At 47.1% G+C, this 13,827-nt stretch overlaps 1 protein-coding gene across 1 annotated transcript in view; it reads right to left on the bottom strand.

Annotated features, from left to right (window-relative positions):
* The window catches only part of TTLL12 (Tubulin tyrosine ligase-like 12), a 147,757-nt gene that overhangs the window by 61,986 nt on the left and 71,944 nt on the right, over positions 1-13,827 (bottom strand). The window contains exons 8-10 of the mRNA XM_077637524.1: positions 13,041-13,231; positions 4,819-5,040; positions 2,042-2,153 (exon numbers count right to left, since the gene is read on the bottom strand). Coding sequence (XP_077493650.1) covers positions 2,042-2,153; positions 4,819-5,040; positions 13,041-13,231 — 525 coding nt within the window. The remainder of the gene's footprint in view (positions 1-2,041; positions 2,154-4,818; positions 5,041-13,040; positions 13,232-13,827) is intronic.

A 13,827-nucleotide genomic window follows, 5' to 3' on the forward strand; every position in this document is an offset into this window, starting at 1 on the left:
GGCCAGGCTTGGCTACCGAACTGGCTGCAAGAAGCCGCATGCGATTTTGGAGAGGCCGTCACTAGATGGCCATCACCCTCGTGCAAGCAGAAGGCTCCCCTTGAGGAAAAGCTGGACATACAAGGGTGGCAGTCTGGGCATGTTGGTGATTCATGATGGATCAGGATGATTCAGGATGGTTTAGTACGTCCAGCATGGACGCTGTCTCGCGCATATTGATCATGGAGAGCAGCCTATGGCCGTTTCAGTACTTAACGCTATGCACTACGTCGCTTCAGCGTGGACTGCAGTGGGTTCACTTCACTTCACTTCACTTTATTATCTTAAAGGCCCCCGGGATTGGGGGTGTTACATAAGGGGTCGTCAACTGCACAGCATTGCTTCGTGCGATGTGGCTTTCGCACAGGCGAAGTGGAAACTGCAACGGAGCCTCTTATGATCAAGAGCTAACTGAGGATATGAATGCACTGGGCGCCACGGGAGTCACATACGATGACTATGTTGCCGTGGATGCTGCCATCGTGATGTCGAAGTGCCAAAGCATCGCAGAGATCGTTACGAACCCTATCGCAAGTGAAGCTGCTGACTGCGATGCTGAGTGCGAGGAGCACGAGCCGTATGATTCCGGGGAGTTGGCAGATCCAAGCTTTAAAGAAGCCGCGGCGGCTCTGGACCTCCTCTGCAGGTACATCGCATCTCAAAGCAGCGCTGACAGTAATGGGGCCTTCCAGGCTGTTAGAAACGCATGGTGCTTTCCAGCGAGCGCAAGAAACGGCAATCCACCATTCTCGACTTTTTTAAGTGCTAAGATCACTTTGCGGAAATAAATTGTTTCAAGTTAAAGCTGCACTGTTTTCATTCAGTTTCAGAGCTTTCCACACTGTTCCGCTGTCCTGGCTGTTACGATTTTTTTTCCCGCTCCGGTGAAAAACGTACGAACGGTGTTCCACTGTAGTTTGCGGTGAGACACGTGTGTGGCTACCTTCTCTGCTCTGTATGGTTATGTATGGTTCCTCCTCTCCCTCTTGATATTTTGTCTTATGTTCACTCGCATCCTCTGTGACTGAACAGTTGCAAGTTGTACTTGTCCCGTCTCTTTTGCTGTGTGCTGTCTGTTTTGGCTCTAAGTACTTTTGCGAAAATATGCACCAACTCACCCCACAGCAAGAAATACTAGACATTCCCTTAATCTTGCCGTGACTATTGCCCAGTGCCGTCGACTATCACAAAATCGTTGGATCGCACCGTGATTCAGCAAACACCTTCCCAGGCAAACAATGCTAAACACCGATAACGCGAACGAGGGTGACAGCCTGCTTTTCTTGATAATAGATGGGAGGACAGGAGGGCCGGTGGGCATATTATATGAAATTTCAACTCTCACAAAAAAACTGTTGCAACTTTTTTCCTCACATAATGAACCCTCCATGCAAGCTGATGTCAACTTTTCTGAAAAAACAACAACAAAAAAACAGTGTGTTCATTATGCGAGTAAATATAGTATTAGCTGTTCCAACACGTCTAATGAAAGGTGCTGCAACTATGTTCACTCATGTTCGTGGGGCCTGGCAATTTCGCACATAACACTACTCCTGTCCTTCACTGCTAGTAGTCAAGATTGAAGTACCACTCCATAAAGTACATTTGTACGATGAGCGTGTTCAGATGCACAGATGATGTCATACATTAAATCCAAGCATCTGGTCTTGGTTTGTTTTTGGCACAGGCTGCCGAGGCGCCAGTGGTCCATGTTTCCAATGTACTGCTTTCCCTGACAGAACGCTACTGTCTTCGGACCATCACAGGAGGAGAGACTGGAGGCAGTGAAATGTTTTTTCATGCAACAACAAGGAAACTGCAAAACTAGTGCCACAAACTGCTTCACCAGTTGATGGGCCTCTGCATTTTGCGGTCTTCTTGCGCACACATGTTGGACAGCAGCACATTCTGTCACACAAAGGCTGTGGGTCATTTCATCACGACAATCGATATCAGTGACCGGCACACGTCCAGAGCGTGCGTCCTTGCTCAGGGACCTCACCTTGGGCCCAGTGGCTGGTAGCCGGAGAATGTAGTGCAGGTTGTTGGTGACGTGCGTATCCAGGCTACGGGCCAGGTTCCACGGCTTGCAGATCCACACATTGTCCAGGCCCCTGGCACAAGGAAGGAGGTACCATGGCGCATGCAAGGAACAGAAAGCACCCTGACCTTACTGCTCAAACAGACAACACATCTGATTACCTACAACAGATACAAAGGAGGGTGACGTAACCTCAGCATTTGCCTGGACAGTCCGACATCGTGAAACAGAGACCAGGAGCACACCTCATTCACGTTGGACTTGGAACAACTATTCCCTAGTGTGGCTGCAGCAGTGGTTCCTCCCCTGCCACCATGTTTCTGGCTGCACCACTCATCAAAGAGCTGCATTGCACCAGAGCGGTTCTGATTGCCACACGATAAAAAGAGTTAGAAAAACTTGGGGCCTTCTTAACTACATTCTTAAGGAAGAAAATGTGACAGCATTTAGGTTGCCTGCTGTAGCGCCAGCGAGTGTCTAATGTTCTTCTTGAGATTTTCCTGTCAAAACTCTGGTTGGAACCCGTTCCAATGCCCTTATATGGTATGCACGAGTCATCATCTTCTAGAATGTTCGAGTACCTTCCATAAATTTATCATGTAGAATTACACTAATCCAACCCACATCCACCTTAATCCAATTTCTGGGATAAGCCTAACTCCAAACTTTTGCAGGCTCTTTGAAATTTTGGGGGGTGGGTCAACTACCAAATTTTAAGGGTCCTCAGATTTTCAATTTGGAGGTGCATATTACAGTGAAAGCTCATTAATTTGAACCTCGATAATTCGAATTTTCGGATAATTCAAACTACACTACTTGGTCCGGCCAAGCTCCATAGAGATCTCTGTATAAAAAAGCCCGTTAATTCGAAAGCGAGTTCGTTCTGCTACGAATAACTTAAACTACGCGCCGCCGCGTCTGGGCGGCTTAGCACACAGCACGTGGCCAAAAAAAAAAAGCACCTCCGCATAGTTAGAGGCTGCGCACGTCCTAAACGGGGACAGAAGATGGAACCAGATAAAACCGTGGAAGACTAGGTAAAGCCTAAGTGGCGCCATCACCGGTGTGGGGGCCGGCGGCGTTGGAAGGTAGGGGTTGGCGGCCGCAGTGGCGGCAACTAAATACTCGTCAACTCGAGCCCTGTTAATTCGGAAATATAGATAAGTACTGTCGGCACGGTCCCAGCCAACGCCCATGAAAGGCTATGGCTTGGGACGGGCACTACAAATTACGTGCGAAAAACTTTTTTTTCTTCGCAAGTGTCGTCCATCCTTCCACCCATCAGTCGCCAACGAAAGCACACGGTCAGCCACGATCATGATGCCAGCTTTTAGCATCGCCCGGCGGTCAGCTGCTGGCCGGAAGCGGCCAACGTGGGCTCTCAGCGCGGACCAATCGGCGCGACCGCGGCTGGCTTCCGCCCGCTTCTACAACAAGGCCGTGTCTGTCGACGTGGCCCCTCGCTTCACCACGAACTCGTCATTGCCGCTACACTGTGCTTCATTTTCACGGCAAACAAAAGTTGCACGAAGCTTTCACTTTATCTGAAGATGCGCGCAGCACAAAATTTTAGCTATGAAACGTGCCAGATTTTCCGAATGCTTCTGGATTTTCAAAGCTGCTAGGCTTAGCCACTACGCGTAGGGTGGCGTCAGGAAGTGCAGAAGGTTCAAACAGGTTAACTATTGTGGTTCAGAAAGGGGTCACAGACTAATTTGTCCTCTTTGTCGTCATTGAATAAATAATAGCTTATTTGTAAATGTACAGCTGTTCTTTTCAGCATTTTACTAAGCATATGGAATCACGCCGTTTCAAAATTTTGGCGGCAGTGGTCTGGCGGCAGCCGCCCGTTTTCTGCCGTTTGTGGTGCTACACGGCGGCGGTGAGTCGGTGTTTCGCCGCACCGCTCAAGATCCGCAGCGCAAGTTCGCTCCATGTGGGTCACCCTTAAGGCGAACGTACTGAAAACGAGGCTTGCGAAACCGGACAAGCGCTGGCACTCTGAAAAGTTCGCTTCTTCTCCTTGCTAGAGCTGACGTCAAATGGTAAACACACCATGATGTTATCGCAGTGCAGCATCTTGGCGCACTGCCAAGAAATGCGCTGTGGACGTGACAGTGCGAGATGGAGGGAAGCGTTAATGACTGACGCTTTCTTTTTTTCAAATTCTTAGGAAAAAATCTGGGGTGGGTGGGTTCATTATGCGAGTGGATTTGTGACGTGTACATATACCGTAGTGCAAATGGTTCTTGTCAGTTTTTTTAAGCCCATTTGATAATCCAAACATTGGATAATTCAAACTTTTTTCCCTGCCCCATGAACTTCGAATTAACAAGCTTTTACTGTATTGGTCCACTGGTGGTCACATGGTGCTGATGATGTCACGGCCCTCTTGACCAATCAGGGAATTCCATGACAAAGAAGCCATAAATTTTTTTGCGAGACGACTGCCTTATGCTATCGTACTAAATATCTAGTGCAACAGGAATAAGACAGAGAGAAGGTGCTTTTGAATCTGTGAACGCCCCCTGTGGACTGCCGTGTTAGCGCCTGTGAATGTCGTCCCTTTGTACCTCTCTGCCCTGTCCCTGTCACACTAAGATTTTTTCTAACTAAGAGCAACTAACAAACTCTGCAAACATGCTTCACTTGAGTGCAGTGAAAGTTTGATGGAATCCCTTATTTTCCTACCTTGGCTACCCCGCACATGCAGCTTTTGTAGCATAGTAGATGCCCACCTGTGCTGCCTCTGCTGGAAGTAGGAGACAAAGTGGGGCAGTTCCGTCTGCAAGTTGTACGTGGTGGGCAGCCAAGGGGGCCGGCTCGCCAGGGTGTCCGGGTCCACAATAGGGCCACCACTGCCCCGGCGGCACACCAGTGCCAGCAGATCCTTGACTGTGAGCACATGCTCGAAGGGGAACTGGTTCACCCGCTTGCCAGGGCTCTCATGGCTCAGCTCCCTGCAGTGAACCCCTCATTAAGCACTCCTCTTGAATTAGAAAATACATCAACAATATTTTGAACTAAACGATGTGGAGTGATGTGGATGAACTGCACTGCAATCAGTATTTCTCTCATGCTTCATGAGCACCAACATTCGATAGGCCCCCATACGGGGGAAAAACAAATGGTGATCAAATCTTCACGTTCACTGACCTCACGTGTGAAAATAAAGAAGCGCCGACCACAGTGAACAAGGCTTCCGTGTGGAAGTCGAAACGTCTCTGTCATCTTGACTACACCTTTTTGGTCGGCGCTTCTTTATTTTCACACATGTATTCACCCGACCAGAAAAGATTTCGTCAAACCTTAGATTTCATCGGTGACCTCACAACCTGCAACCGCGAGCGGACATCTTAAAGCTCGATGATCTAACCCTCAAAAAGTCGTCAAAGTTTGTCTTGCTCACGAGGCTATAAAACTGCAGATGAAAGCGTTTAAAGAGGGATCAGCTGCAAGCAAAAGTGAAGTCAACGCTGTAAGGAAGCATAACCGTTGCACCTTCAACAGTAAAAGCCCAAGAGAAAAGGGAAAACCTCCATCGATGGTGATCCCAACAAAATGCAAGTACTGTGGAGGAAGCCACGAACACAAAAGAACAGCCTGCCCAGCTTGGAAGCAAGTGTGCATGAAGTGCAAAAAGAAGAACCACTTCGCAGCAGTATGCAAAAGCAGCAGGGCAGTGGCTCGATAGCGACGAAGAGGACACTTTGGCAGTCAGCAATGAACAACCCCGCTCAGTATGCACACTCCTAGAAGTGAGCGGAAACGAAGTAAAATTTCAAGTAGAGAGTGGAGCGGCAGTTGACGTGATAACAGCCAAACATATCCGTCCACAGCAGCTGAGAGCAAGCTCAACGACACTGCGGACAAGGAATGGAGGCAAAGTATACTTGAAAGGCAAAGCCCAACTTGAGGTAAAAGCCGGAGATGGAAAGAAGCATGTCCTGGTTTTCGTAGTTGTTCGGGGTGAGCTCACACCTCTAATCAGAAAGACAACAGCAGAAAAATTGGGTCTCATAACAATTTACTACAACTAGTAGCAACAGTTGACGCTTCAGAAGAAGACCTCACAAGGCGCTTAGTGGTTAAATGCCCAGGCGTCTTTGGAGAAGCATTAGGGACGCTACCAGGACAAGTGCACCTTGTAACTAAACAAGAAGCAATCCCAAAAGCCATAACAAGCTGCAGAGTTCCTGTCAGCATAAAACGACAATTGGAAAAACCCTGGTGAGGATGGAAAGAAGGGGAGTCATAAAAAGCGCCACCGAGTCAACGCAGTGGGTGAGCCGAATGGTCGTGGCAACGAAGAAAAATGGCGACATGAGAATCTGCATCGACCCACAAGCACTAAAAAGGAGAGCGCCACACACTGCCTACTCTCGACGATGTCCTACCGGAGCTTACAAAAGCCAAGATCTTTTCAAAATTAGATCTTCGAGAGGGATACTGGCAATGCTGCCTCTATGAAGAATCCAGCCTCAAGACCATGTTCCAAACGCCCAATGGTTGGTACCGATGGCTCCGCATACCGTTTGGACTAGCAGTAAGCAGCAAAATCTTCCAGAAAAGACTGCAAATGGCACTTAAAAGGTCTCAGTGGAGTTCGGTGCATAGCAGACGACATCCTTGTCTATGGAGTAGGTGAAACTGAAAAGGATGCGCACGAAGGTTACAACAGAAAGCTCGACAACCTTCTTCAGCGATGCCAACAGACAGGAATACGTCTCAACAAGGAGAAGACATGACTAGGCACAACCATAACCGTTTTCCTGGGACATGTACTGACCAAGGAGGGACTGAAAGAGGATCCCGATTAGACAAAGGCAATTCAAGAAATGCCTCAACCAACTGATGTTCAAGACGTGCAGCGATTCTGTGGAATGATTAACTACGTGTTCAGATTCCTCCTAAGAACCTCACAAGTGCTGGGACCACTGAGAAAGCTCACAGTCAAAGACGCACCATGGCATTGGGGAGAAGAGCAAGAACAAGCATTCCGGAGTGCAAAAGAGGCAGTGAGAAGAGCCACTATTCTCGCATACTTCGATACGCGAAAGCCAGTCGAGATACAGCGCGACGCCAGATATCTCGGACTGGGAGCGGCTCTCCTTCAGGACCAAAAACCTGTGTCATTCGCCAGCAGAGCACTAATGCTGACAGAAATGCGCTACGCACAAATAGAAAAGAAAATGTTAGCGATCGTATTTTCGCTGCACAAATTTCATCAGTACATGTTCAGAACAGCTACAACGATCATCAGTGACCACAACCCTCTTCAGTCTATCATGAAGAAGAGACTAGATCAAGTCCCAAGATGGCTGCAAGGGATGATACTCCAAACGCAAAGGTACAACATCACCACTGAATACAGACCAGGGAAAGAACTACTGCTAGCTGACGCAATGTCAAGGGCATTCCTTCCCAGTCAAGATAGTGAATGTGAACTCGAAAGCATGAACGCAGAGAAGTACCTTCCAGTGCGCAAGAAAACTTTGCAGAAAATTCGTGATGCTACGAAGAGAGATGACTCCCTGCAAAAGCTAAAAACAATCATCGTGTCAGGATGGCCACAAGAAAAGCACCAAGTGCCACGAGACATGCAGGTCTACTACACATTCAGAGATCAACTCACAGTTGAAGACGACCTCATCCACACGGGATTACGACTGCTCGTCCCAATGTTCCTACGTTGGGAAATCAAAGAGAAGCTTTACTCAGCACAAGTGGGAATCGAGAGCTGTCTTTGCCAAGCCCGCGAGTGTGTTTTTTGGACAAGGATGAATGTAGAAATGAAAGACTACATTGAAAGATGTCAAGTGTGCCAAAAGCATTCGCGTTCCCAGCAGAGAGAAACTCTCATGCCTCACCCGGAACCGAGTTACCCGTCGGAACGAGTCAGATGCGATATCTTCGAGCACAAAGAAAAACACTTTCTAGTGACAGTCGATTACTTCAGCAACTAATGGGAAGTGGACCAACTAAAGGTAACCACGTCTAACCATGTGATACTCAGGTTGAAAGCCCAACTCGCCAGATACAAAATACCAAGAGTGCTAGTGAGCGACAATGGACTGCAGTTCGCAAGCGAGAAATTCAAGAAGTTTACAAAAAGCTGGAACTTCAGCCACAAAACCTCAAGCCCAGGATATCCCCGCTCAAACGGAATGGCCGAATCAGCGGTGAAAGCAACAAAACTCCTATTGAAGAAAGTGGAAGAAAGCAATTCGAAGCCATAACTGGCGTTCCTAGACTTTCGAAACACACCTCTACAAGAACTAAACGCCAGCCAAGCGCAACTGCTAATGGGTCGCCGCACAAGAACGACTTTGCCGATGACAACACAGCTGTTGCAACCAAAAACATTAAGTGTGACAGACAAGACACGTGAACGAAGGCAAAGAACAATCTTTTATCACGACCGCCATGCAATGAACTTACCAGCATTGCACAAAGGAAAAGAGGTAACTGCCCGCCCCATCAGAAGTGGAGCATGGACAAAAGGAACTGTTACAAAAAGAGTTGATGACCAATCGTACAAAGTCAACGTGGGAGACAGTCTTGAGAAGGAACCGAGTGTTCATTAGAAGCCCGCCTAAGAGCGCAAACAGCAACTAAAAGGAATCAGAATGCTCCCCAAGAGACTGTACGACTTTATCGTTGGATGACGGTGAACCCGGCGAACTAAAAAAGGAAGGATGTTACAAGAGGCTCCCATAGATGGCGCCAGCAAAACCAGCAATAAGTCGGGTCTTCGGCGATCGAAGGAGCCAAGAGCAACGCGCCTGACGCACTGGCCGTTGGTAGCCGCCCTCCACTTCATCCTCACATAAACACGGAGCAGACGACATCTCACGTTGCAAGCGTCGCCTCTCGTGCTGCTACGCAGCAGGCCTATATCTGTATTCCTTCTAACCACACCTATGTGGCCAAGCCAGAAATAAAATCTCAGTTATCCCCTAGCACAGAAAAGTCCTCAGTTTATTAAGCCATCCTGCAGCAAACAAGCACGTAACAATAATGAACCCATCCTCCCACTTTTGTCGTTGAGAATTTACTGTTTTTTTGAAGGTCCGCTTTTAGCAGCATGTTCCTTAGTTTCGAGCCGTCCACAGTGCAGACCTAGGCAGGGCACCAAGTTGCGTGCCTATAACAGTACGGTGTGTTTTTATCTTTTGAAGTGAGCTCCTGTGACATTGGTGCCCTAGGCGAACTTGGCAGAATGCCAAGGCGCTGTGTCCCCTTGAACATCGGACAAGAATGTAGCAGTTCAAAAAACAGAACAGTATAAAACACCCTATACAGCTGAATCTCGGTGATACGAACACAGTTGATACAAATTTGTAAAATTCCTCGGCCGGAGTGCACTGTGCACAACGTGCAGAATTCCGGATGTTCCGAACTCTCTCCTGCGCCACACTGGATGACACGAATACGCGACCGACGATCGCACCCTCGAACACTAAGCGCGGCTTTCACGTCGCCGAAATCGTGATCGGTAATCGCACGATATGCACCGCGATTAGAAAGCGGCGGTGCGTGGCCCTCACATTGCTGATATTATGATCACGAAGTAGTGTGGCCGCACGGCCATGAATAAATCCTGTCAGCCGTAAACAGATCTGCAGCAGGCACTTTCTATGCTTCTGCATATGAATTTTGTTCGCTTGGATGATACAAAATTTCGGATATGAATTTTTTTGCGACTCTGTGAGATTCGCATCACCGAGATTCTACTGTACACTGAAATGCTATGAAGGAAGCAGGACCTTCGGACCTCCAATCGAATTGGCGAGCTCGAAATCGGGAGCAAAAATGTCTAATCCCTCTTCCCCCCCAGCATACGCTTAAACATTTGCATTACACACTCATAACTGCCTTAGTTTTTTAGTCTGGTTTCTTTAGCACCAACTTCAGAGCTGGTGTTCAGCCTGTACACTTTATCTCAGCGCAAATGGCCTGCACCTTCGAATATCATCAAATTGTTGGATCATGCTGTGATCACAGCAAACACCTTTTGAAGCAAACCACGCTAGACAAAGGTGACACCAATGCTGCTGACCACATGCTTTTGGGCGGTTCCCACAAGTGCTGAGGTGAATATGAGCAGCTCTTTCTATTCTCTTATCAAGCGTGTTGGAGTGATAGGGACAGCGAGCCATCAGCAGGCACGTGGAGGTGCGTGCCTCTTTTTCACACCTGGTGTCGAGTGGTGTTAGACACACAAGCATGGTGCGTATGCCTCACAAGTGTCCACTGCCACCAAGTGAGATATGATGTTTGGTTTGGTTTATGGGGGTTTAACGTCCCAAAGCGACTCAGGCTATGAGGGACGTCGTAGTGAAGTGCTCCGGAAATTTCGACCACCTGGGGTTCTTTAACGTGCACTGACATCGCACAGTACACGGGCCTCTAGAATTTCGCCTCCATCGAAATTCGACCGCCGCGGCCGGGATCGAACTCGCGTCTTTTGGGCCAGCAGCCGAGCGCCATAACCACTCAGTCACCGCAGCGGCTTGAAATATGATGTGCAGTGGAAACAAATGCATTCGGTGAGCTTTCTTCACTCCCACTCACATTACAGCCAAACACATATATATAGAACTCGCAAAAAAACACCTATGTGTTCGATATAATCTGTAATTCGATATAAAAGTAGCAGTAAGTTTAATACTGTACAAAGATACTGAGATAGAAAAAAATGAATTTCTTTCATAGCCACTTACCGCATGCAGATTACCAAGTGAAATAGCCGTGAATTTTTTGTGTTTCTTCATCTTTATTGCCTCAGAGAGAACACATGTTTCTGTCATCGATGGGCTCCTAACAGCTCAGACCGCAGCCTTCTATCAATGTGCAATAGCAATGACCCATGCTGAGTGCATGTAGCGGTCAAAGCACGTGGACACACATTCTTTCAAGTCCTCATCCCAATTCGCATCAATGGTGTCCTCATCTGCGATGTCGGCAATACTGTCTTCGTCCTCAAGCTCTCCCAGTTTCAACACCATCGTCCACGGAAACAAAGTGGCCTACGGCTCCATGATCACAAATAGCACCAGCAAATTTGGACGGCTGGTTCCACAAATCATCAAGCCCCACAACAGCTTCATCGAGCTCATCTGACAAAGAATTTGCCCCATCTTACTCCAGGACAGCAGAGACAAGAATGTCAGAAGTAGATCTGCATATTTTCGTCGTTTACATCATTCCACAACCCACTTAGCATAGACAGGGCACCTAAGAGGTCAATTTTTGGGTTTCTTCCAGTCCTTGGGCTCTGCAGGAGCCGTTCAATCAGACGTTCCCTAAAACCAACCTTCACTATGCAAATTATCCCCTGATCCAAGGGTTGAAGCACTTATACTGCGTTCGATGACAGGAAGCAAAGTGCAGTGTTCCTGGAACTAGGACTGCAGTGGCAGGCACAGACGTAACGATCTTGGCCTATCACGTCATAGTTCCAAGCCCTCAACAACTTGCCAAAAAATTTTGCAGGTTTTCCATGCTCTTTGATTGGACTTGCAGAACAAAAAGCGCATTCTGCAAGCCTTGCAGAGACCTACATTTCGAAGCTTCGTCGAAGCTTGTCAAAGCTTGTCGAAGCTTCGTCAATCCATCCATGTTGGTGGAGAAATTTCTTCACACGTCATTCAAGCCGCTTGATAATTTCCAGTTTCATGGAAAAGGGAAGATTTTGCTGTTCGCAGCAGCCATCGTGCACACACACAGTCAACGAAAACCATGCAAAATTGCCGATTGCAACACAACGCACCAAACATACGAACTGCATCACAACACGAGCACAACTGATGCAACGCACCAAAAACGCATACCATATGTATTCTGGTTGGCTGGGCTTGTGCCTGCCACTGCCGTCATGAAAAATCAGCATCATCATTGGTCTACCTGTGCTACGTAGCACCAATAGCACTCGCAGGTCCATGCGAGCAAGCTAGCTGTCGGAGATGTGCTGAGGGAAGGCCACCTTCTTGAGTCACCCGATATTGCCCGATGTTCAATCTATCGGGTGTGACGGCTAATTTTTTAATGACATAGGTGTACATTTTCCCATGCATTCACATTGTAGCTTTACAGTGCCCAGAAATTATTTGATGTAAAAAATAATTCGACCTAACCGAGTTCGATATAATTGGGTTCGACTGTATTTGTGCATGAAAACCACTTTCTTTTTTCATTCTTGCTTTTCCCAAGTTACATTTCGTATTACACGTGAGTCTGTACTATACATGGCTTTTTACAGTGAAAGCTAACTGAAACATCCAAGTGTTCAAAGTGTTCCTCAAAAGTGAATACAATTTCCGCTCTCGTTATTAACGACATGATTGGAGGTGAAATTCAGAGGGTTGGGTTGGGAGGAACTAGACATAAGAATCAATGGAGAAAACCACAGTAACTTCTCATTTGCTGATGGCACAGCCCTGCTAAGCATTTCTCAGGATGAAATGAGTTTGGAGAAATCAGATAAATCCACCTTTTTTGCAAGATGTGGCATCCTCTGGAAAAATTCGTCTGCTACCCAGAAAAGAGGTTGAAAACAAATGCAAGTGCACGATGCAGGAGTGACCCAGTTACACAAGACCCCAACTACATCTGCGAAATGGTGTGTGCTTGAAAGCTGCAACGCGCTGTTGTCACCAGCATGAGCAGAAGCAGCTGGTGGTTTGTTTTCAACCAGAGGAGCGGAAGAGGAGGAGAGGCGGATTCAGGTGATGACTCATCCCTTAAGGGTTCATGACGACATACCACTTTTATTTTTTTCACAATTATCTAGCCCAAAACAGGGGGTGCGGCCCTTACATGAGATTATACGGTATTTAAAGTAATAAAAAAATAGCTATTATTTTATTTCAATCAGCCATTTTAAGGGTTTAACTAGTGCTCCTCTAGCCAAGTGCCTCCATGGAAAAGTCCTACCCAAGGGCTGTTGTGCCCCCACCGGTATTGCTTGAAGTGGTAGTTGAGCCAGAGCACGTCCGCGTCCCGTTCCTCATCCACCATCTCGAAGGAGGGATGCGTCAGGCACTGGTGCACCTGCTGGTAGTCCGAGTAGACGCGCAGTTTCCGGCTGCGGGGGACGTCTGACATCGGGGCCTCGGGGTCCGGCACTGTCTCTTCTTTGCGACCACTCTGCGCACCAACCATACACACACACGAGATGAAGCCAGCCTCACAATCAGGGGATGACTAGGCTGGTGTGAACATGCAATAATTTCAAATACAGTGAAAGCTCACTAATCCAAACTAAATTTTTGAACAATTAGAAATATAAGACTTAATACGTTTATGCCCCAATGAAGTCTGCGTATAAAGCAGCCTGTTAGGGGGGACACAGCTTTTAAATCCCCCAAAAAATGGCTAAAAAAATAATTTTAAAATTATTATTGTATGTGCTTGTAGTCTCATTTTTTATACTGTTCCACTCTAGGGTCTATAGTGCAGGTCAAGACATTCCTTGTTCTTCAAATTTGTGCATTTTAAATTTCTTGCATGAAATTTTCTTCTCATGCTACATAATACGTCAACGGACATTGCATTGTGAAAATTGAAAATTGAAATTTGTGCTTTGCGAAAACAAAAATTCCACAAAAATCTTGACCTAGAGCATGCCAGCAGGAATATAATGAATGCTGAATTAACCTTCTGCCACATTTTGTTAACATTGCAGCCTTTTAACGAGATTTAGATTAAAATATATACAGTCAAACCTCGATATAACAAACAAG

The sequence above is a fragment of the Amblyomma americanum genome, chromosome 9 (genome assembly GCF_052857255.1).
Source record: "Amblyomma americanum isolate KBUSLIRL-KWMA chromosome 9, ASM5285725v1, whole genome shotgun sequence".
Taxonomy (NCBI): Eukaryota; Metazoa; Arthropoda; class Arachnida; order Ixodida; family Ixodidae; genus Amblyomma; species Amblyomma americanum.